Source organism: Bubalus bubalis, chromosome 9 (genome assembly GCF_019923935.1).
Source record: "Bubalus bubalis isolate 160015118507 breed Murrah chromosome 9, NDDB_SH_1, whole genome shotgun sequence".
In the NCBI taxonomy this organism is placed as follows: domain Eukaryota; kingdom Metazoa; phylum Chordata; class Mammalia; order Artiodactyla; family Bovidae; genus Bubalus; species Bubalus bubalis.
In genome coordinates, this window is record NC_059165.1 from 96,209,956 (window position 1) to 96,233,787 (window position 23,832).

General features: G+C 53.4%; 1 protein-coding gene across 11 annotated transcripts in view; it reads right to left on the reverse strand.

Moving 5' to 3' along the window:
- Positions 1-23,832, reverse strand: part of PDE4A (phosphodiesterase 4A) — a 45,304-nt gene that overhangs the window by 11,472 nt on the left and 10,000 nt on the right. For 4 of the 11 annotated variants that reach the window (XM_044948613.2, XM_044948616.2, XM_044948611.2 and 1 more), the window contains 5 exons: positions 5,939-6,130; positions 4,860-4,896; positions 4,666-4,736; positions 3,833-3,882; positions 3,560-3,699 (listed from right to left, as the gene is read on the reverse strand). In XM_044948613.2, the coding sequence (XP_044804548.1) occupies positions 3,560-3,699; positions 3,833-3,882; positions 4,666-4,736; positions 4,860-4,896; positions 5,939-6,130 (490 nt within the window). Of the gene's footprint in view, positions 1-1,115; positions 2,657-3,559; positions 3,700-3,832; positions 3,883-4,665; positions 4,737-4,859; positions 4,897-5,075; positions 5,211-5,938; positions 6,131-16,598; positions 17,131-17,971; positions 18,267-23,832 lie in introns of those variants that run through there. The other 7 variants (XM_044948615.2, XM_044948612.2, XM_044948614.2 and 4 more) reach the window with 6 other exon arrangements.

Consider the following 23,832-nt stretch of genomic DNA (forward strand, 5'->3'; position numbering starts at 1 on the left):
AGTCTCCTTAGCAACTCCCCCTCCAACCAGCTGCTGAGCTGGGGAAAAGGGGGCAGGCCGTGGGCCCCTTAACCCCTGACTTCCCAGACCTACCCCTGGCCCAGGTCTTCCCAGACAGGGACCCCACACCCCAGGGTCCTGGCCCCGCAGCCCTCAGCCTAGTTTGAAAGGAAGGAATGCAGTCCTGAAATTCTGGGTGAAGATGTTTGGCCGGGCCAGGGAGAAGGGTAAGCAGAGGAAACCCTAGTTCAGTCACTAGGGGAGGGGGGGTTCCCATCATAGCCCCCTCTCCCCCAACCTCAGAGGGGTGGACAGATGCACAGATGGACAGGGGATGCCTAGAACCAGCCCTGGGGGCTCCTCTGGGTCTCCCCGTCTCTCTTCACACAAGTGGCCGCTGTGACATTGTGCATGAGGAGAAAGGGCATCGGCTCCCCACCCCCAAGCTCCACCAAAGCGCCCCCTGAGCTGGAGCCGACTGTCCAGAGAGGCAGGAGGGACTCTTGGCAGGAAGGGTGAGCCTGCCCGGCCCACATCGGAAGGGGCACTCACTCCTCCCAGGGCTGCCAGAGGCCCTGGGCACCCATAGAGAGACACACATCCACACACAAGATGGACCCACAAAGTCACACAACCGCACAGAGTCACACTTACAGAGTGCTACACAGCCCCCAGACACACACATCAAGGAGCACACACAATAAAGCAGTCACTGAACTCAGGGTCACATGCCCCAGGAAAATCATGCAGCTCTGGGCTCACAAACATGGCCCAAAACACACCACCACAATCAGAACCATGTGATCTCGGCCAGGGCCATCCCCCAGTCCATGACCCAGGAACACAAGCCCACGGGCCTCAGGCAGCCCCCCACCACTCCAGACACACACACACATGCACGCTGACGGTCACACCCAGAGAGAGACCCACACCCCAAGCCACCCACCTTCCACGCCCAGCCCCTGGCCACACACAGAGACACAGTCACCAGGCTTCATCTCCAGGCCACACACGTGCACAGATGCACACACAAGCCCAGACCGGAGGCTGGAGGGTGCGAGGTGGGAGGGCCAGAGCTGGGTCTCTTGCCCATCCTCCACCCTGAGTTCCCCTACCTGGTCCCACCAGCCCACCAGCCACGGCTTGGAGCAGGTCTCGCAGAAGAAATCCACCAAGGGCATCGTGGAGTCTTGGCCCCGCTCAGGGCTGCCGCACACAGAGGCTGGGCTTGGGGAGTCCCGGGGTTAGCAGCTATTGTGGCAGGGGGCGGGGTGCTGGGCAGTGGAAGGGGGAGCCGCGGAGGGGCCCGGGCCGGCCCAGCAGGGCTGGGGGGCTCCCTTCCCCTCCGCGCTCCCGGCAGCAGCCCTGGTTACATGGTCCGCCTGCCGTGGGCCCTGCTGGGCCCCACTGCGGCAGCAACAGTGGCTGGAGGTGGCCGGGGACCCCTGCCCATGGGGGGAAGGTGCAGGGCGAGGGTCCCGGGAGGAGGCTTCGGAGGCTCTGGGCTCCGTGTGTTCGCCTGTGTGTGTGCGTGTGCGTGCTCACTGCAGCACTGGCAGGCTGCATGCAATGTCAGGTGGTGCTGGGGGTGGGGGGGCATTAAAGGGGCACTGGAGCCCACGGGCCTCAGGCAGGACCCAGGTCAGGTTGCCAGGGATGGGCAGGGAGGCACACACACCCGGCAGAGGGCATGGCCCCCACCCCACCGTGGACACACCCAGCGACAGGCACACACACCCACATGCTCCACACACCAACACACAATCAGACACAAATTCCACTCCACACCACTACAGTCAGACACTTGACAGACCTGACCACACTCTGACACCCAAATGCTTTCAGTCCTATGCTAACCTCACAAACACACACACACACAGTCACAATTCTGTTGTTCAACACATTTCTAGGTATAAAATTGAGCACACAGAGGCACAAATACCTCTAGACACCCGTTCCCAGAATACGGACTCACAACCAGAAGTGCAGGCACACACTAAGGGATAAACACCCAGATACTGGACACACTTGCAGACACACTCAACACACCCACAGACACACTTGTAAACAAACATGGATACCCGTATGGCCTCAGACACAAATGTGCCCTGACTAATCTATAAGGGAATACGCACACTCACACCCACGGCTCCACACGCACACACCCCATCGCAGAAACACACCCGCAGACCTACATTCAGACACACAGTCACATTCTCAGATGCTCCACACATACCCTCAGGGACACAATTGCCCTCAGACTCACATGTTCCCAGACAAACCTCCACCCACGGGTGTGCTCACCCCCCAACACAGACGCCCCCACCTGCACATTCATTTCCTGACAGGCATCCTCCCACCAAGCTGTACAACTCCAGGCGGCATCATTCACATTGCCTGCTCCCTGAATGGCGCCCCCTGGAGTTGTGCAGTACACAGTCAGCACAACTGTACATGGATGCCTTGCACTCTCTCCTGTGGCCTTGCAAGCACACACACACACACACACACACACACAGAGTCACAGACATATGGAGATACACACTCAGATTCACATCTGGACTAACTCACACTTCTAGACATACACACCCCCCACACTGACAGCCCCACATTGTCAGATGTGCATACCCTTACGCCCTCCATAGATACACTTGTGCATGCCACTCCTGATGGATCTTATTGGGATACCCCCCACTCCCCTCCCCTCCTCCCTGCCCAGCACTGCAATCGAGTAACCAACAGACAGTCATATAGCCACAGATACACACTCATAGACCATACAAATACAACCTGCTCCCCCCAGGAGAGAAGGTCACCTAGGGACACACACACACCCCCCCACACACACACACACCAGGTCTACAGGAGATACAAAGTCAGATAACACACACACACACACACACTCCAGGTCTACAAGAGATACAAAGTCAGATAACACACACACACACACACACCCCAGGTCTACAAGAGATACAAAGTCAGATAACACACACACACATACACACACACACACACACACATCCCAGGTCTACAGGAGATACAAAGTCAGATAACACACACACACCCCACACACACACACACACACACCAGGTCTACAGGAGATATAGTCAGATAACACACACACCACACACACACACACACACCAGGTCTACAAGAGATACAAAGTCAGATAACACACACACACCCCACACACACACACACACCAGGTCTACAGGAGATACAAAGTCAGACAACACACACCACACACACACACACCCAGGTCTACAGGAGATATAAAGTCAGATAACACACACACCACACACACACACACACACACACACACACACACACACAGACCCCAGGTCTACAGGAGATACAAAGTCAGATAACACACACACACACACACACACATACACACACGCACATCCCAGGTCTACAGGAGATACAAAGTCAGATAAAGGAGACCCAGGGTCTGACCCCACCCCACAGGCTCTAATCACAGGTAGACCACGCCCATTGGCCACGCCCCATAGCTAACCCCGCCCCCAGCCGTTGGCTCCACCCCTCTGCTCCTACATACCTTGTGGGAAGCCATCTCGCTGACGGAGCGGTAGGTCTGCATGGTTTCCAGCTGCTCCAGACACCAGTCCAGCTCCTCCAGTGTCTCTCGGGCCAACTGCTGACACGTCTCCTCTGGGGAAGGGGCAGCCGAGGCGGTGACTGCGAGGGTTCGCATGGAGACCCCCAGAGGTGATGGGGGCCCGTCCGATGAGTAGGGCGCTGGGAAAGGGGGCGAGGGACCCCGCACTGGGGCACCACGAGGGGCCTTTCTCATGCCCTTGGGCTTGGTTACCTGATAGCGTGGCCTTGCAGACAGGGGTTGGGCCGCCCAGCGGGGACCGCCTGCAAAAAATTGGGCCCCAACCTCAGCCTGGCCCTCCCCCCATCTCTGCCTCCCTCTCTCCATGAAGAGTTCTGACTTTCCTTTTTATGAGCCTTCTCTGTGTGTCCCAGGCATGCTGCCATTTACTCTGCCCGCTGCCTCTCACAGAGCCTCACAAAAACCCATTTTACAGATGAGGAAACTGAGGTTCATGAAGGTGGAGCCAGCTTCCTCAAGACTATATGGCTGGTTGGGTCAGACCCTGTGTCTCCAAAGTCCCTGCTTCCCTGACCATCCCTCCCCTGAGTTCCTTGAACCCCAGGATAACTCTGCCCCCCGCCCCCTAGGGCTCCCAGAGGAACCAGCAGCTCTCAGCCTCACCCCTGCCCCCAAATAAGAACTACTTCTATTCAGTGAGCACTTACTATGTGCTGGGCAATATTCTAGCACTTTCTATACATCACCTTCTCAACTTCTTACAGTGGTTTCCAGTTGACAGAGGCAACACAGAAGGCTAATTGCCTGGCAAGCTGGCATCACTGCCAGGAGTGGCCCAGAGGCTGGGGTGGCTGACCACTCATGACCGCAGCCTTGAGTGTCCATACCCCTCCGTCTTTGTTTATAAAAGTTTCCCCGACTTAAGAATTTGAATCACAATGGTTACTGGCTCAGTGGCAGCTGTTGGCTAAACAGAGGCTCAGAGAGGTCAAGTGCCTGCCTGAGGTCACACAGCAGCTGTGAGAGTTGGACCCAGATGTGTTGAGCCTCATGATCACAGGCCCTGGGGCCCAGCCTCCACTTACTTGTTGCTGGGAATGGGCACATTGGTCAGGAGGGAGAAGTTGCTGCGAACGCTCCGGAGACTGGCCAGCACCTGGGTGGGGGAGCCAGGGTGAGGAGAGAGGCCCACCCAGAGCGAGGAGCTGGGGCTGGGCCCCTGTCCCCAAGTGTGGGGGAGAGTCAGAGCCCCTTCCCTTCTTAGGGGAGGGGGTCTTACCTGGGCAAACGGCGTGACGATGAGGTCCTCTGCATGCCTGCAAGGACAGGGGTAGGTCAGGGGTCCTCACAGTGGGGCTCCCAAGGGTCTGGGGTGGACAGGGGCTGGGGCTACCAGAAAAGCAAGTCCCTAGGGTGTCACTCTGTGGGGGACTGGGCCCCGGGAGGCTGGTGGACAGGAAGGGGGCTCTGTGGGGTGGGGGAGGGGTGCTTATACCTCACAAGGATGGTCACGCTGCAGGGGCTCGTTCTGAAGGAAACGGTCAGGGAGAAGGGTTCAGGTGGGGCAAGGTGAGGTGGCGCAGAGACAAAAGGAGGGCGGTGAACACACCTCAGAGGCTGAGCTTGGAGAAACTAGTAGTGGGGAGGGGGCGGAGGACAGGAGCTGGGGGGAAGGGGTGAAACAGATGCCTCACTGGGTCAGGACAGGGCTGGAGGATTCAGTAGAGGAAGAGGGCTGAGGAGATGAGGGTGCTCACACCTCTATGCTATTATTGCTTAGTTGCTTCAGTCATGTCTGACTCTCTGCAACCCCATGGACTGTAGCCCGCTGGGCTCCTCTGTCCATGGGATTTCCCAGGCAGGAATACTGGAGTGGGTTGCCATTTCCTTCTCCACACACCACTATAGGTGGTCATGATAAGGGGGCTGGTTTAGGGAAGCCTAGACATGGGGAGGAAGAAAAGGGTCAGCCGAGGTGGACCCTCTGGAAGTGGTAGCCAGGAGGGGCTCAAGTGGGGTTCCCTTGCTGGAGAGATGGGATAAGGTGGGGCCAGGCCCCTGAAACCAAGGGGTAGGAGTGGGCATGGGTAGGTTGGGTGGGTGGACACTGTAGGGACACGGGTGGGGCTGGGCCTGGGCTCAGAGTGGCTGGGTGGCGGAGCAGAGACAGGGTGGGCACTCATACCTCACTGGGTGGGTATGCTATAAGGGGGTTGAGTCCTCAATAGGGAATAAGGGCGCTGTTTAGTTTTTGCCAAGGACCATGGGGTGGGGTGGGGGTTGGGCAGCCCCCGCCCCCCCTTGCTGGGGCCAGGAGGCCTGGAAGAGCCAGCCAGGGGGGAGATGGCGGGTGCTCACGCCTCGCTGGTGACCGACGAGTTCCGGGACATGGTCTTGGGTGACATGTCATAGTCGCTGTCTGAGCGGTAGAGAAACGACTCCCGGCGCTGGCTGGTGGCCGCCCCAGCATGCAGCACGAGGCCCGGGCTCGCCTGCGAGTCCAGCGGGCTGCGGCCTGGCGACGGTGTCGGTCCATTCTCCGCCTCCAAGCTGCAAGGGGTGGTTAGGAAGAGGGGTCAGGGGGCTGAGATGACATTGAGGGGGGGCGTCGAGAGGAATAAGGAGACCCAGGAAATTCCTGACAAGAGAGACCGATACCTCAGAAAAGGTGGGAGACAGGAAATTAGAGAGACCACATTTGTGTGCCTGGTCCTGCTGCCAGAGCTAAGGGACACTGCCGTGACCCAGACAGACCATGATCTGTGCCCTTCACAGACATGACACTGCGAGGGCTGGTCTAGAAACAGGCTAACTGAGCAGCACTGCACATGCCCAAAAGTTGTGGGGTCCTCCTCGCTCTGTTCTTTCCTTGGTACCTCAAAGCAATCAAATCTATTCAAGAATAATCTGTCTGCTTCATACCCCTTCCTTGGCCAGCCTGCCCATCATCACTTGCCTGGGCCAGGACATTTGTCTTTGCTCTGGCCCCTAGCTGCTTCTGTCTATACCCCTGTCTGCTTCCCTCAGCAGCCAGAGGAAGCCTGTGAATACCTGAGTTGGGTCACATCCCTCCTCTGTTTAGAACCTTCTCTGGCTCCCAGTTCACTCAGAGCCAAAGCCAAAGTCCTTGCTGTGGCCCACAAGGCCCTGCCCCCATACCCACTATGCCGTTCATGGACTCTGCTGCAGCCATAATTGCTATCTGGCTGTTCCCTAAATATTCCAGGAACATTCCTGCCTCAGGGCCTTTGCACAGGCTGTCTCCCTGGCCCAGATCTCCAGTGGTTCCCCCTTCACCTCCTTCAGGCCTCCTCTCAAATGTTGCCTCTTCAGGAAGGCCTCCCTCAACCAACCCATCTGAAATGTCATCCCCTGCCCTTACATTTCATATTTCCCTTCCTTAAAATAAATACTACTTACCCAACACATTCTATGTTTTACTTCTCCGCTGTTTGCCTTCCCTTCTAGAACTAAGCTCTACAGAGCAAGGATTTTTGTCTGCTTTGTTCACTGCTGGATCTCTGGCTAAGAACATGGCCTGGACGCCCAATAAATGTTTACTGAATGAATCAATCTATGAATGAATGAATGAATATACAGGCTGGATGGTGCCATCCAGGGAATTAAAACTAGGTGGGTGGCTGGAAAGGTGATTTTTAGCTGCTGTGGTGGAGGCAGGTCTCTCTGAGGAGGTGATATCTGAGCAGGGCCTGAAGGATGAGAAGGAGCAGGCCATGGGGTCAGGAGGTGGGAGAAAGCACTCCAGGGTGAGGGAACAGTAAGTGAAAAGGCCCTGTGGCAGAATCTGTTTTTTGTTGGAGGACCAGCAAGGAAATTGGTGTCACTGGAGTGGAGATATAGATAGATAACAGAGACACAGCTAAATAGAGGATACAGCAGGACTCCATTCTGTTGGCACTGGCAAGACAGAGCCTCTGGATGAGGTAGGAAAGAGCTGGCTACGCCACTTCCCAAATGTACAACTTGGGGGAAAAGACCAAATTTCAGTTTCCTCTTCTGCAATATGGGGGCAACCACTGCCTGCCTCAGGTCATCCAGGTAACCAGCTATCACAGGTACCTGTGTAACCAGGTTACACAGGTAACATGCTCAGGGTGGTGCCTAACAGGGAGCTCAAGAAACACTGGCAGCTGTAAATCTATCAGCTGCCTAACTGTAAATCTATCAGTATCCCTGGGGAGGGAACTCAGCTAGGCAATTGATATGAAGGTTTGAGGATAAGCGTGGGGAGCTGTGTGCCTGTGACATGCTGTGTGACCTCAAGAAGGTCACTGCCCTCTCTCGTCTGTGACTCTGTTAAAATGAGGGTGTTAGACTGGTCAGCAGATTTCAGGCTGTGCTCTGGTGAGTACAACCGGGTAGGGAGAGAGGAAATAAAATCCTCCCTGCACTTTCTGGTCCTACTATTGAATGTCGGTCTAAGATTTTATTTGAATGTTCCCTCTGCTAAGAAATAAACCTGAGGGAATTCTCTTGCGGTCCAGTGGTAAGGACCCTGCATTTCCACCGCAGGGGGCCCAGGTTCCATCCCTGGTCAGGGAACTAAGATCCCACATGCCATGTAGCCTGGTCAAAAAAAAAAAGTCTGAAATCTCCTAGACCAGGACAGCAATACCAGCTCCTATGCTGCTGCTGCTACTAAGTCGCTTCAGTCGTGTCCGACTCTGTGCGACCCTAGATGGCCGCCCACCAGGCTCCCCCGTCCCTGGGATTCTCCAGGCAAGAACACTGGAGTGGGTTGCCATTTCCTTCTCCAATGCATGAAAGTGAAAGTGAAGTCATTCAGTCGTGTCCAACTCTCAGCGACCCCATGGACTGTAGCCCACCAGGCTCCTCTGTCCATGGGATTGTCCAAGCAAGAGTACTGGAGTGGGGTGCCATTGCCTTCTCCCACCAGCTTCTATACATGGACTCTTTTTCCTGGGCCAGCCCTGGGATGGGGGGATCGGGGGGAGACTTCAGTGCCTCCATTTTACACATGAAGAAACTAAGGTTCAGAGAGGATGATTGGTTCCAGGTCACACAGTAGGGTCATGGTACAGTCAGAATTCCACCCCAAGTGTTGGGATTCCTCAGATCAAAATGTTAACTTCTGCCCTCTGTTGACGACCCCCATCAGAGCACATTCCTCTCATTAGAGCAAATTTTTCCAGGGGCCAGGCAGCCAACATAAAAAGCAGAGTGGGGCTGGGGGCCTTGGGTTCCAATTTTAGGAAAGAAACCGGAAATGTTAAATAGTTGAAAACTCAAACTTCTTTTGAAAACAAACTTCAGAAAACATTTTAAAAACACTGAATGCTGCTCTGCAAAAGACACTGTCAAGAGAATAAAAAGACAAGCCACAGACTGGGAGAAAATATCTGACAAAGGACTGGTATCCAGAATACATAATGAACTCTGAAGATTCAATAAGAAGAAGACAGACAATTTGGACTTCCCTGGTGGTGCAGTGGTTAAGAATCTGCCTGCCAATGCAGGGGACACAGGTTCAAACCCTGATCCAGGAAGATCCCACAGACCACAGAGCAACTAAGCCCATGCACCACAGCTACCAAGCCCACGTGCCTAGAGCCCGTCCGTGCTCCATAAGAGAAGCCACTGCAATGAGAAGCCCGCGCACCGCAACTAGAAAAAGCCCTTGTGCAGCAACGAAGATTCAGGGGAGCCAAAAATAGATAAATGAAAATTTAAAAAGAAGACAACTCAATGCAAAAATGAGCAGAGTATGGACAGTTCACCAAAGAAGATATACAGATGGCACATTCACACAGGAAACATCATTCCTCCTTAGGGAAATGCAAATTAAAACCATGCACTATCCCTTCACACCTACTAGGATGCTAAACAAACAAAAATTGACAAGGATACCAAGTGGTGATGACAAGGATTCATCCTTGTCACCACAAGGATCCCATCACTGATGGGAATGCCAAGTGGTACAGCCACTCTGGAAGACAGTTGGTTGGTTTCTTATGAAATTGAGCATACCCTAATTGTACAACCTGACAGCTGCACTCCTATATATTTACCCAAGATAAATGAAAACACCTCCACTCAAAAACTTGCTGACTAGGGACTTCCCCCGTGGTCCAGAGGCTAGGACTCCACGTTCCCAATGCAGAGGGCCCCGGTTCGATCCCTGGTCAGGGAACTAGATCCCACATGCTGCAACTAAGAGTTCACATGCCTCAACTTAAGATCCTGGATGCCACAACTAAGACCTGCCCAGCACAGCCCAAATGAGTATATATATATATAAGCCTGCTGACAAGTGTTTATAACAGTTCTCTTCATAATCACCCCAAACTAGAAACAACCAAAGCAAATGTACATCAACAGATGAATGGATAAATGGTAGCAGATCCATGCCGTGGAATGTGTGTATGCTTAGTGGCTCTGCTGCTGCTGCCGCTGCTAAGTCGCTTCAGTCGTGTCCAACTCTGTGCAACTCCATAGACGGCAGCTCACCAGACTCCCCCGTCTCTGGGATTCTCCAGGCAAGAACACTGGAGTGGGTTGCCATTTCCTTCTCCAATGCATGAAAGTGAAAAGTGAAAGTGAAGTTGCTCAGTCGTGTCTGACTCTTTGAGACACCATGGACTGCAGCCTACCAGGCTCCTCTGCCCATGGGATTTTCCAGGCAAGAGTACTGGAGTGGGGTGCCATTGCCTTCTCCGGCTTAATGGCTCAGTTGTGTCCAACTCTTGCGACCCCAGGGACTGTAACCTGCCAGGCTCCTCTGCCCATGGGAGACATTCCTCCAGGCAAGAATACTGGAATGGGTTGCCATTTCCTTCTCGAGGGGATCTTCCTGACTTAGGAATTGACCCCAGGTAGACTCTTTACTGATTGAGCTATAAGGGTATTCAGCAATTTAAAAAAACACAAAAATAAACTATAGACCTTCTTTGATTTTTTTAAATGGGGTGTTTTATTAGTGGCTTGGACTAAGATGGTTGTGGTGAGTTACTGAGAAATGGTTGTATTTGGAACATATATTTAAAGAAAACCTAAGGGATTTATTTATGAATTATTTGTACAGGATGAAGGGGAGGAGTCAGTGATTTCCTTGACTTATGATATGTCCTGATAAACCCATCATAAATCGAAAATATCAAGAAAGCCGAGGGCTTTCCTGGTTGTCCAGTGGTTGAGAATCTGCCTAGCAATGCACGGGATCCTTGGTCTGGGAAGATCTCACATGCCACGGGACAACTGAACCCGAGCACCACAACTACTGAGCCTGTATTCCTGAGCCCACAAGACTTAACTATTGAGCTTTTGTGACATGACTGCTGAAGCCCATGCGCCCTAGAGCATGTGCTCTGCAACAAGAGAAGCCACCACGAGAAGCCCTGTGCACTGTAATTAGAGAGTAGTCGCTGACTGCTGCAACAAGAGAAAGCCCTTGAGCAGCAATGAAGACCCAGTGCAGCCAAAAATAAATACATAAATTTGAAAAGGATAGAGAGCCTAGAAATAAACCTTCACATATATGTGGTCAAATGACTGTCAACAAGGAAGCCAAGACCATTCAATGGAGAAAGGACAGTCTTTTAAAAGATGGTGCTGGGAAAACTAGTTACCCGTTTACAGAAGAATGAAGTGGGATCCTTCAGATCAGATCAGATCAGTCGCTCAGTCGTGTCCGACTCTTTGCGACCCCATGAATCGCAGCACACCAGGCCTCCCTGTCCATCACCAACTCCCGAAGTTCACCCAGACTCACGTCCATCGAGTCAGTGATGCCATCCAGCCATCTCATCCTCTGTCGTCCCCTTCTCCTCTTGCCCCCAATCCCTCTCAGCATCAGAGTCTTTTCCAATGAGTCAACTCTTCACATGAGGTGGCCAAAGTACTGGAGTTTCAGCTTTAGCATCATTCCTTCCAAAGAAATTCCAGGGCTGATCTCCTTTAGAATGGACTGGCCTTATACCATATACAGAAATTAACCGCCAGTAGATCAAACATCTAAATATTAAGGGCTAAAACTATAAAACTCTTAGAAGCTTCATGACATTGGATTTGGCAGTGATTCCTTGGACATGACATCAAAAGCACAGGCAACAAAAGAAAAAATAAATTAGGGAGTTCATCAAAGTTAAAAACTTTTGTGCATCAAAAGACTATTCAGGGAGTACAAAGGCAATCCATAGAATGGGAGAATATTTTTTTAATAGTCCTTTTTTCTTTTTTCAGCTGCACCATGGGGCATATGAGATCATAGTTCCTTGACCAGGGACCTTGACCAGGGATTGAACCTGTGCCCCCTGCAGTGGAAACTTGGAGTCCTAACCACTGGACTTCAAGGGAATTTCTGAGAGAACATTTTTGCAAATAACATATTTGATAAGGGATTCATATCTAGACTGGGCTTCCCTGATGATTCAGACTGTCAAGAATACAATGCAACTCCTGCAATGCAGGAGACCTGAGTTCGATCCCTGCATCGGGAAGATCCCCTGGAGAAGGAAATGGCAAGCTACTCCAGTGTTCTTGCCTGGGGAGTTCCATGGACAGAGGAGCCTGGTGGGCTACAGTCCATAGCATCACAGAGTCGGACACGACTGAGCGACTAAGCGCATGTGCAATGTCCAGACTATATAAAGAACTCCTAAAACTCAACAACAACAAAACAGACAACCTAATTAGAAAGTGGGAGGGAGGTCCCTGGTGGTCCAGTGGTTAGGGCTTGGAGCTCTCACTTCTGAGATCCTGGATTCATTCCCTGGTTGGGGAAATAAGATCCCACAAGTCATGGGCATGGCAAAAAAAAAAAAAGGGGGGGCGGTATAACCCTTAAACATCTCTTCAAAGAAGACATACATATGGACAATAAACACATGAGAAGATGCTCAACATCATTGGTCATTAGGAAAATGCAAACAACCCCAATGAGATACCACCCATCAGGATGGCTATTATTTAAAAAAGAAAAAAAGGAAAATAACAAGTGTTGGCATGCATGTGGAGAAACTAGAATACTTATATACTGCTGGTGAGAATAGAAAAAGGTGCAGCCACAGTAGAAAAGAGTTTGGCGGCTCTGCAAAAACTACCAGAACTACCATGTGATCCAGCTATACGCCTTCCAAGTACATATGCCCAAAAGAATCAAAAGCTGGAGACTTCCCTCGTGGTCCAGTGGCTATGACTCCACACTTCCAATGCAGGGGCCCCGGGTTCGATCCCTGTCAGGGAACTAGACCCCACATGTGGCAACTAAAAGATTCAGCATGTGGCAACTAAGAGCCAGCGCAGCCAAATAAGTAAATTTTTAAAAAAGAAAGGAAATTCTGACACAAGCCACAACGTGCATGAACCTTGAAAACATCACAGTAAATGAAATGTCAGACACAAAAGGACAATATTGTACAATTCCCCTTACATGAGGTCCCTGGAGGAGTCAAATTCATAGAAAAAAAGAAAGCGTGGTAGGGGCTGGGGGCTGGGGGAGGGGAATGGGAGTGAGTGTTCCATGGGGACGGAGTTTCGCTTTAGGAAGATGAAAGTGTCCTGGCAATGGATGGCGGGGGATAGTTGCACAACAATGTGTGTGTACTTAACGACACTAAATTGTACGGTCAAGTTAAAGTGGTAAACTTTATTATATATATTTTACTACAATTAAAAAAAAAAAACACCTCTCATGCAACAGGTACTAAAAAGGTTGAATTTTGGAAATTCCCTGGTGCTCCAGTGGTTAGGGCTCAGTGCTTTCACTGCTGGGGGCCTGGGTTCAATCCCTGGTCAGGGAATTTAAGATTCCACAAGCAGCAGGGCACAGCCAAAGGGGGGAAAGAAAGTCAAATTTTACTATATGTTAATTTTTTAAGTCAATTAAAAAAAACACAAGTAAAAATACTCTTAGATCATGAACTTGGGCCTTTGATGATAATGCCCATTTATTGAGCACCTGCTGTGTACTGAGTGCCAGGATAGATCCTTTTAGATTTATAGGAATAATAAGGTTGTGGTTTAGTTGCTCAGTTGTATCCGACTCTTTTGCGACCCCCTGGACTATAGCCTGCCAAGCTCCTCTGTCCATGGGATTTCCCAGGCAGGAATATTGGAGTGGGTGGCCATACCCTCCTCCAGAACCAGTGGCACTTGGATTCTTTATCCCCGAGCCAACAGGGAAGCCCCAATAATAAGATACTCAGGATTTGCCTTGTGCCTGGTACTGTCTGTAATTTTGTGTGTTTGTCATTGTTTTGCTTTTTGTCTTTTGGCCGCGCCACATGGCACGTGGGATCTTAGTTCCCCGACCAGTTCTCAAACCCATGTCCCCTGCATTGGAAGCGCAGGAGCTAATCTCTAGAACATCAGGGATGTCCCTCCTGGTACCATCGAAGGGCTTTGTACACATGAACCCAATCAGGTCTCCCACCAATCCTGTGAGTCGGGTTCTATTAATGTCCTAGGTCAATATGGAGGTTGAGGTGCAGAGAGGGAGCGAGGGGCTGGTGGCCTTCCCGCCTGAGAATGAGGTCCTGTCTCCCAAGGTCCCACCTGGATTTTGGGGCTCTGCTGAGTGCCACTGGGGAGGGGAGGAGAGGGACACATACCTCCATCCTGAGGACCTCAGCCCCACCCTAGGAACTGAAGCTGCAGTTGGGGGAACTTGAGACCCAAGCCCAGAGGACACCCAGCTAGACTTGTGGGCAGATCCCATAGCCCCAGGGGGACTCAGCTCACGTAAGCAGGAGCCCAGAGGCCCAGATGGGAAGAAGAGGTTCTCTGGGGCCCTGCTGTTTGTGCTTCCAGGAGCAAATGCCCCCTGGGCTGTGGAAGGACAGAAGAGAGAGGATCAGGTGTGTTGAACAGCAGCCTGAGAGGGACAGAAAGAGAGAGCGTGTGTGTGGAAGGGGCGGGAGCAGGTGTCTCAGCTACCCCTCAGAACCAGACCCAGAGCTGTTGGCACTCATTCCTCCCTGACCTGCCACTGCTCACAGTAGCCAAAGTCAGGTTGAAGGTGGCTCCAGCAATGTCCCAATGGGACCCAAAGCTGCAAACCCAAGTCACGGGCAGCCAAAAGGCCCTGACCTCACAGGCACATACCCAGACACTTCATCAGAAAGCAAACTGAAGGACTTCAGGGACTTCCCTGTTGGTCTGGTGGTTAAGACTTCCAATGCAGGGGGAGCAGGTTTGATCCCTGCTTGGGGAACTAAGAGCCTACAAGCTGTACAGTGAGGCCAAAAAAAAAAAAAAAAAAAAAAAGGAAATGACTTGCCCAAGACTCTCCTTTGGACAGGCTGACCACTTGACGGCATTCAGATGGAGCTGCTACCTGCCTCTACTCCTCTGAGGGCCTTGGGCCCGCCCGCCTGGGCTCCTGGAGCATCAAATTGGGCCCCTGGAGGACTGGGCAGCCCAGGGACAGATGCAGGCTTTGGAGTTCTGCTGCACAGGCCGATACGAAACAAACAAGCGGTGGAGGTGGAGGGGGCAGGAGACGAGACACGTCCCCATTGGTCAGACTCATAGTGATCACAGTAGCCAATTGCTATCAAATGTCACATGCTAGGCACTCTGGTATGCCCAGACGGGTCCTCATGCCCCATTTTCCACAGATAGAAACTGAGGCACAAATAGGATAAGTAACTTGGCTCAGGGTAAAGCACGATTAGAACCAGGCCACCAGGCTACAAGGCTGCTGCCCAGTAAATCACTGGGTGTCTGTCTCCCCCAGGCAGGCCTGCCATCTCCCTGGGCTCCCTGCCCCACTCCACCTGACTCCCTCGCAAGAGGTGCCAGGCAGCCTTCATGGAAAGGCCTGGCATTTGCTTTGTGAAGGTCACACGGAGGTTGGGGGCGGGCGGTGGTGTGTGTCTGCCAGGCCGGCACATGGTGCCAGGTGACACGGCAGTTCATGGGGCTGGTTTGCAAGGAGGGTCTGTATATGTGGGAGTCCAGGGGAGTGTGTGCGTGCTCTGGAGCCCCCATGTGCATACACTTGTCTGTGTGGATCTGTGTGTGTGTGTGCGGGGTCTCTGTGTTGGAGTCTGCCTGGATCTGTGTGTCTATGTGTGTGTGACCTTGGGAGAGGGTACCTGTGTGCTGCGACTGTCCCCGACTCCTCAGGGGGTATGAGGCATGAATGCTCCTGTGTGTAACAGAGGGCAGGTGGAAATCGGTCCTGAGTGTGTGTTGCAGTGCAAGTGTGCTCCTGCAGTCAGTGTAGTGAGTGCAAGGGGGTGTGAGACCTAGGTTTCTGTGGTGTGTCTGTCACTACGGCCACGGGTCACCTGTGCTCCATCAGCCGCAAGACCCATGCCTTGCACAGACCACACCAGGTGACCTCAATTACCCTGTGTGGGGGTGTGTCTGTGTTTGTGTCTTATGTGGCTGCGTTTGTGGACTGTGTGCATCCATGCGAGAGCGCATGTGTGTGTCTGGGTGTCTGAAGGGGTCAATGCAGCAGAGCAAGAACAAGACTGGAGTACTCTGAGAATTCTGAGAACCTAGAGACCACTTCTCTGCCCCAGTGCTGTCCAGCAGATTCGAAAGCCCCCCTACCCCAGGTTTTCCAGCAGGAACCCCCTCCCCACCCCCACCCAACTTGGTTTTCAAGCCTGGCAGCCCCAGCAAGGAAGAAGAGAGGGTAAGGCTGGAGGCACTGAGCAGACAGGGCTGGAGGGACCTGGCTTGAAGCCAGTGGCCTGGGAGTGGAGCCCAGGTGACGCGGGACACACATATTTGCTGCCAGGGTGAATGCCAGAAGCCCAGGTTTAGGGGCACAAGGAGCGTGGAGGAATCCTGGGTAGGTGGGAAGGGGGCAGGACCCAGCACCCATTCTGGGGGCCACCACCTGCAGGAAGCCCTAGGCAGCACCCAAACAGTTTAGGGCCAGAGAAAGAGGGTGAGGCTCCAGGCAGAAACTAAGAACCACTTTGGGGACTCCCCCAAGGCAGACTGCTCCCTGCACCCCCCACACACAAAGCAGTCAGAGCCCTCCGGTGGCAAAGGAGGGGACTGGCCGCGGGCCACCCACCTGACAGATCTGCCTGGAGGGTACCAACAGGTGTCCTCTTCGCTGAAGGAGAAGTGGACCAGTGACTCAGGGCCCGCGGGAGGCAGTGCCAGGGCAGGGGGCCGGGGCCGGACCCGGGGTGCCGCACTGGAGCGCATGAGTGCCAAGCGCCGACGGCGTGCGCATGGGTACGACCGCGAGGCGGGGTGGCACGCACTGCTCGCCAGGCCCGAGGTGTTTGCGGCGGCTACCGCCGGCGCCGCCTCCACACCCGCCCTCCCGGTGACCCCCCCAGGGACGTCCCCGGGCGTTCGGGCGTCCCCTCGTCCGCTGCGCCAGGGAGGGCTCCGCGCCTGCCTCCTCCCGCGGGGGGCCCTGCGGAACTCTGCGCATACTTCCCGCTTGTCTCTCTTCCCCCGGGCCTCGGAGGGTGCCCCAGGCTCCGGTTTCCCGGGCTCCGAGCCCGCCTCTGACCCCGCCTTCTCTCCCGCTTCCCTGACGTCGAGCTGGGCCCGCTGGAGGTCTCTGAACGCCGCGTGTTCCCCGGGGAGAAACGACTTGCCCGCGGGTGCAGTACAGGGTCGGGTGACAGGGATGCGGGGGAGGAAGAGTTAGGGGCTTGAGGGGCGGCGCAGAGGTGAAGACAGAGACACAGAGAGAAACCGGAGAAGGCACTGACTGCCCCGCCCCAGCCTTTTCCAGCCCCAAGCCGGGCTCCCAGGGACCTCGACCCCCTCCTCCTGATCGTGCCCCGTCCCATCTCTTCCCCAAGTCCCCGGACTCGGGTTCTAAACAAGTTGCAGGCCGGAGAGTACGGAGGATGATGGGGGCTCCGGAGAAGCCCCCCGAGTCAGCCCCGGGCCTACCTCCGGGCAGCCAATCTGCAGTTTCCAAGATAAACGGGACACCGGAGAGTCACACCGGATGTGGCCTCCCGGCTCCGCACCCCGCAGGCTTACCGCCCCCGCGGCCCACTCTGGGTCTGGGTACGAAGGGAACGTTCATTTGCCCTCTTTGTGCCTCCTGGCAAGGCAGCCCCCACAGGGCAGCGCTGGCCCCATTTCACAGGCCGTTCCATTAAGGATAACACAACCCAAAGTACGTCCCCAGATCATCCTGGGTGGCAGGTGGGCTCCACTCTGCCCTAAAGCCCGACCGCAACTTCAGGTCTGCACAGGAAGTGGGAGGCATGTGGCGTTTATTGAGCGCCTACTGCATGCCTTATCAGATGTCTCCACGGCAACCCTGACGGGCAGAGATGATTTTTATCGCTGCCCTGTGACGGAAGAGGAAAAAGTGAGGCTGAGCGAGCTAGTTGCGAGCCCCAAAACCCGCGGCTCGCGCCTGATGGCCAGGGTAGGGACTCGAACCCACAGCCACCGGCGCACACTTACCCGGCCCACGCTTGGCGGCCCAAATCCTGAAAGCCACGGAGAAGTCGAAGGCGCCTGCGGAAAGTTGGGGACGGGCTGGCAAAGAAGACCGGCGAGGCAGGCGGAGAACGTGGGCGGCGGGGCGCGCGCGGGGCAAGGGGCTCGGGCAGGAACGCCTCGTCCTCGGTGGCCGCCGCTGCCGCCGCCGGGAAGGCCTCCAGCTGTCGTTCAGGGATGCGGCCCAGGCCGCGCGGCCGCGCCATGGCCTGGGCGGCGCGGGGCGGCCCCGCCTCGGCGGGCGCTGGAGAGCAGCGCCGCCCGCCCCGCGCGGCCCACGCAGGCCGGCCGCCCTACCCCGGGGCCCACGGGCCCCTCCCCTCCCGGCCGCCTCGGCCCTTCCGGCTATGCGCTAGGGCCGCCCCTGGGGCGGAGCGGGCCAGGGGCCCCCACGCGGCCGTGGCGGGGACACCCCACACACGCCGGGGGCCCCCACAGTTCCCCTGACGTCCTTACAATCTCCGGAAGCGTCTCTACAAACTCTGGGGATGCCCCCTAGATTTCTGGGGTGCGCTCACACACACCTCCCACGATGTTGAGAGGCCCCACAGACCTCAGGGGCCTGAGACTGAGAGCCCCACTATCCCAGGGAGTGCCCCTACTATCTCTGAGATGTCCCCACACAACCCAGAGATACCCCCGAAATTCCTGGGTTCCGCCACAAAATCCAGATGCCCTGAGAGACTCCCATAGACCCACACACACTCTCATAGCCCCCTGACGTCTGCTCTTTGCTCCTCAGACATTCCCACAACACCCCAGGGCACCCCAAGAATCACAGGATGCACCCGCAAATATCAGAGGTGCTTTGAGAGCCCAGGAGAAACCCCTTCAGATCCCAGGACAATCTCTATGGTTCTCAAATGCCCACCAAACCCCCTAGAGTGTTCCCACCAACCCTGGATCATGCCGAGACCTTCCAAACACCCCAAGAAACCCCCACAGCTAGAGCATTCTCACGGATCTCCATGAAGGCCTCCCAAATCCCAGGGCCCCTCACAGACCTCAAGAATGTTTCCACGGTCCCTCAGATGTCCCGCCCCCATAGCTCCACAGCACCCCTGAGGTGCTGAGACCCTAACATAAACTCAGGGATGCCTTAAGATTCAGGGGATGTTTCCATGACTATAGGGATGCCACTAAAATCTTGGGGTGCCCCATGGACCCCAGAGGCACTACTAGATTCCTCTACAGCTCCTAAGATAGTCCTGAAACCCTGTGCTACCCCTGGAATCCAAGATGTATCCACAATCCTTGGGGCAGCCCCAGAATACCCCCCACAGCCTCCGAGACATGCCTCATAACTCTTAAGAGACCCCTAGAAGCTCTGTGAGGAGTGCTCACAGCCCCCAGACACTCCTAGGGCTCCCCCAGTCCTGCTACTCCTTAGACTCTCTGAGGTATTCTTTAGAATCAGGGCCCCCTCAGCTCATGAGGTGGCTCCAAGTCACTGACCTCCCCTCAGCAGTGACTTCCACGGGGCCCAGTGGTGGTGGGTTTGCATGTGCAGTCACTGTGACTCTGTTGCGGTGGCATATTATCCCCTTTCACAGATGAGGAAACTGAGACTCAGAGAGGAGAGGTGAAGATTCTTGAATAAAGTCAGCTCTGCCTCTGCTCAGTCGCTTCAGTCATGTCGGACTGCGACTCCATGGACTGTAGCCCGCCAGGCTTCTCTGTCTGTGGGATTCTCCAGGCAAGAATACTGGACTGGGTTGCCATTTCCTTCTCCAGGGGATCTTCCTGACCCAGGGATCAAACTCAGGTCTCTTGCATCTCCTGCATCGGCAGGTAGATTCTTTATATACTAAGCCACCTGGGAAGCTTGAAAATCAGCTAACTAGTTATAATTCCAATGCCTACCCCTCCTGTCTGTGACTCCTTTGAGTTAGGGAAGGGGAAGAAGTTTAAAATAAGAAAATGGGGCAAATCTCTAAATCTAAATCATCTCTGTGAATCTCTCCCCTTTCTACCTGTTGGCTCCCAAGTCAAGGGGCACTAAGCTGGACTACCTAGGCTTAAGTCTGGCCTCCAGGATTTCTTATTCATCTGACCTTGAGCCAGTCACTTCATTTCACGGAGCCTCAGTTTCCCCACATATAAAATGGGTTTGATAACATGACACACCTCAGGGATGGACATGTAAAAGGCTCAGAGAAGTGTCTGGACATAATAAGCACTCACTGAATCTTAGTTACTTTTTCTTTTTTAAAGTTTGCTCCAACTACAAGTGCTGGGGCAGCCAGTGACACTTCAGGGAATTTTGAAGGGCTGATCGTCAGAACAAGCGGTCCTGGCAGCTGGTAGGGCCTTACTCGAAAATTCCTCTACCAGGACAGCAAAGCTCATGACTGCCCACACCAAAATCTGTTCCCGAGTCCAAGGTTGGACTCCTCATCACACAACAGGCCCTTAAATCAAGAGATGAGTTGTTGGGGTAAGAAATATCGACAGTATTTGGAAAGTCAGCAGGCCAAGAGGATGGTGAACTCATGGCCGAAAGAACCATCTAGTAATGATTATTATTATTGGAGAAACATTTATGCTGCTGCTAAGTCACTTCAGTCATGTCTGACTCTGTGCGACCCCATAGACGGCAGCCCACCAGGCTCCCCCATCCCTGGGATTCTCCAGGCAAGAACACTGGAATGGGTTGCCATTTCCTTCTCCAATGCATGAAAGTGAAAAGAGAAAGTGAAGTCGCTCAGTCGTGTCCGACCCTCAGTGACCCCATGGACCGCAGCCCAGCAGGCTCCTCCATCCATGGGATTTTCCCGGCAAGAGTACTGGAGTGGGGTGCCATTGCCTTCTCCGAGAAACATTTACAGAGAGCTTATAATGTGTAAGCCGTGCTATCCACTAACCAGAGGATATAGACAATGGTTATGATGATAATGATGATATAGCAGCTAACCTTCAGAATACTTCCTGTGCATTCACCGCCTCTAGCTATGATCTCATTTAATTCTCACAAAATGCCCATGAAGTGACACTAGGGTCCCATTTTATAGACAGGAAATCTCAGTCTTGGAGAAAAACAACCTGCTCAAAGTCACACAGCCAGTGAGTGGCTGAGCCCAGCTCTAGGTCAGTGGCTATCTCTCTTTATTTCATGACTGCCCCCTGAGTGCCTTTTTATTTATTTTAACTTATTTTTATTTATTTATTTATTTTTTGCCACACTGCATAGCATGTGGGATCTTAGTTCCCTGATCAGGAATTGAACCCATGCCACCTGTACTGGAAGCATGGAGTCTTTTTTGTTGTTGTTGTTGCAGGGCTGGGGCTTCGTTGCCACAGGCTGGCTTTCTTTACTTGCTGTCAGCGGAAGCTACCGTCTACTTGTGGCGCACAGGTTTCTCATTGCGGTGGCTGCTCTTGCTGGGGAGCATGGGCTCTAGAACAGGCTCAGGAGTTGTGGCTCACAGGCTCTAGATCGCAGGCTCAGTAGTCGTGGCACACAGACTTAGTTGCTCTGAGGTATGTGGAATCTTCCTGGACCAAGGATCAAACTCGTGTCCTCTGGATTGGCAGGTGGATTCTTCACCCCTGGTGCTGTGTGCTCAGTCTCTTCAGTCGTGTCCGACCCTTTGCAACCCCATGGACTGTAGCCCGCCAGGCTCCTGTGCCCATGGGGATCCTCCAGGCAAGAATACTGGAGTGGGTTGCTCCCAGGGAAGTCCTCCTGAGTGTCTTTTTAGATGCTCCCCTCCCCACCATAGTTGCCTCCTCCATGTAATAATGTTAATGGCATAGATATGCTGTATATCTACTTATATACTGGGTGCATACCCAGGCTTTATACATAACGCTTTTCTTCACACATCCGCTCCAAGAACCAAATTTCACCCCCTGGAGGTGATGTCACCTTTTTGAGAATGCAGGGTTTCCCTATCTTGACACTATTGACATTTAGCACCTATGATTCTTTGCCCTGGAGGGCAGTCCTATGAGACAGTAGCAGCAGCAGACAGTCTAGCGCCTCCCCACTAGATGCCAGTAGCAGCCCCCACACCCAGTCACGACGACTAAAATGTCCCCAGCCATTGCAGATCGCCCCTGGTTTGGAACTGTTGCTCTAAACCCACTAAGACCCATGCCCTGGCCACCAGGACCCTTCAGTCCAGGTACAAACAAAAAGGAAGGGCCTTCATACTTACCTGCCCTCAGGGTTCCCTGAATTGTTTTGCTGATTCTTCAAACCATTCTTTGAGAACATAGGGTTCACACTAGGCCCATTTCAGAGATGGGGAAGTCAATCCCACCAATTCCCTGGTGATCCAGTGGCTAAGACTCGGCACTGCCAATGCAGGGGGATCAGCTTTGATTCCTGGTCAGGGAACTAGATCCCCCACGCTGCAACTAAAGATCCTGTGTGCCTCAGCTAAGACCTGGTGAAACCAAATAAAAATAAGTGTTTAAAAAAAGAGAGAGAGAGAGAGATGGGGAAACTCAAGCCCCAGAAAGGGAAGTGACTTGGCAGGAGTCACTCAGCCTGGAAGGAGCACAGCTTGATTATGATTTTTTTTTTTTTTTTGACCACACCACACAGGATCTTAGTTCTCCCACCAGGGATCGAACCCTGGTCCCTAGCAGTGAATGCACCAAATCCTAATTGCTGGACCACCAGGGAATTCCCTCAATTATGTGCTGAGTTGTCTGATTCGGAGACTGGAATTCTGCCCAACAGGGCCTTCATGGTTCAGTTTCCTTCCAGCCCTTTGATCTTTGATCCTTCCTAGGAAGTCAGATATAAACTGAGGTCTAGGGACTTCCCTGGTGGTCTAGTGGCTAAAAGTCTGTGCTCCCAATGCAGGGGTCCTAGCTTCAATCCCTGGTCAGGGAACTAGATCCCACATGTTGCAACTAAGACCCAGCACAGCCAAAGAAATTAATAATATTCAAAATAAATAAAATAAAGGGTTGGTCTAAAGCCAACACTGACCCTGACCTACAAGGCCCTACATGAGCTGCTCCATCACCTCCCACCTCATTTCCTTCCAGCACCCCTTGCTTGCTCTGTGCCAGTCACACCTGCCCTCCATGCTTTTCCTCCAGCATGTAAAACAGGTTCCTACCTCAGAACTTTTGCTGTTCCCTCTGCTTGTTACCCTCATAGCATCTTCTCTCACTTCATTTAGGTCTCTGCTCAAAAGTCACTTCCTGAAAGAGACCTTCCCTGACTTCAGGGTCCCTCTTCTCTTCCTGTCCCATGGTCACCATCTGAAATTACTGAATGCCTTTCCGTGCAATTTCCTCCTCACTGACTAGTCTGAGAACTCCAGGATGGCTGGACTGGGTCCATTGCATTCTTCACCACAGCCTGAAGATGCTCAATCAGTGTTTGTGAAATGAATGGCCCTGTTGCAGATGAGGAAACTGAGGCTCAGACAAGGGAAATCCTTTACTGAGGTCACACAGTGAGCCAAGGGCAAAGGCTGGATTTGGGCTCTTAGGAGTAAGAAAACAGCAGGCTCTGATGTACCCCCTCCCAAACTCTCTCCTCACCCTGAAATCTGCAGTTCCCCAAGGCCCTAGTTTCTTCCAATTCAGAGGAGCTTGCTGGTCAGCAAGGGGGCACCCTGGCAGCCAGGGTTTGAGGTTTGGGGGATGCCCCCTTTCTCTCTACTGAGGAAGTGCGTTTTGAGGAAGTGCAAGTTCTCAAAACACCAGCTCCAAACTGCACGGCCCCACTATCAGCCAGCTCAGCCTTACCACAGCCCTACTCAGATCTACCCAGGGCAGATCTTTTTCAGCCCCTGTTTACGGAACAGGAAACTGAGGCACAGAGAGCCATGATGCTGGTCCAAGGTCACACAGCGAGT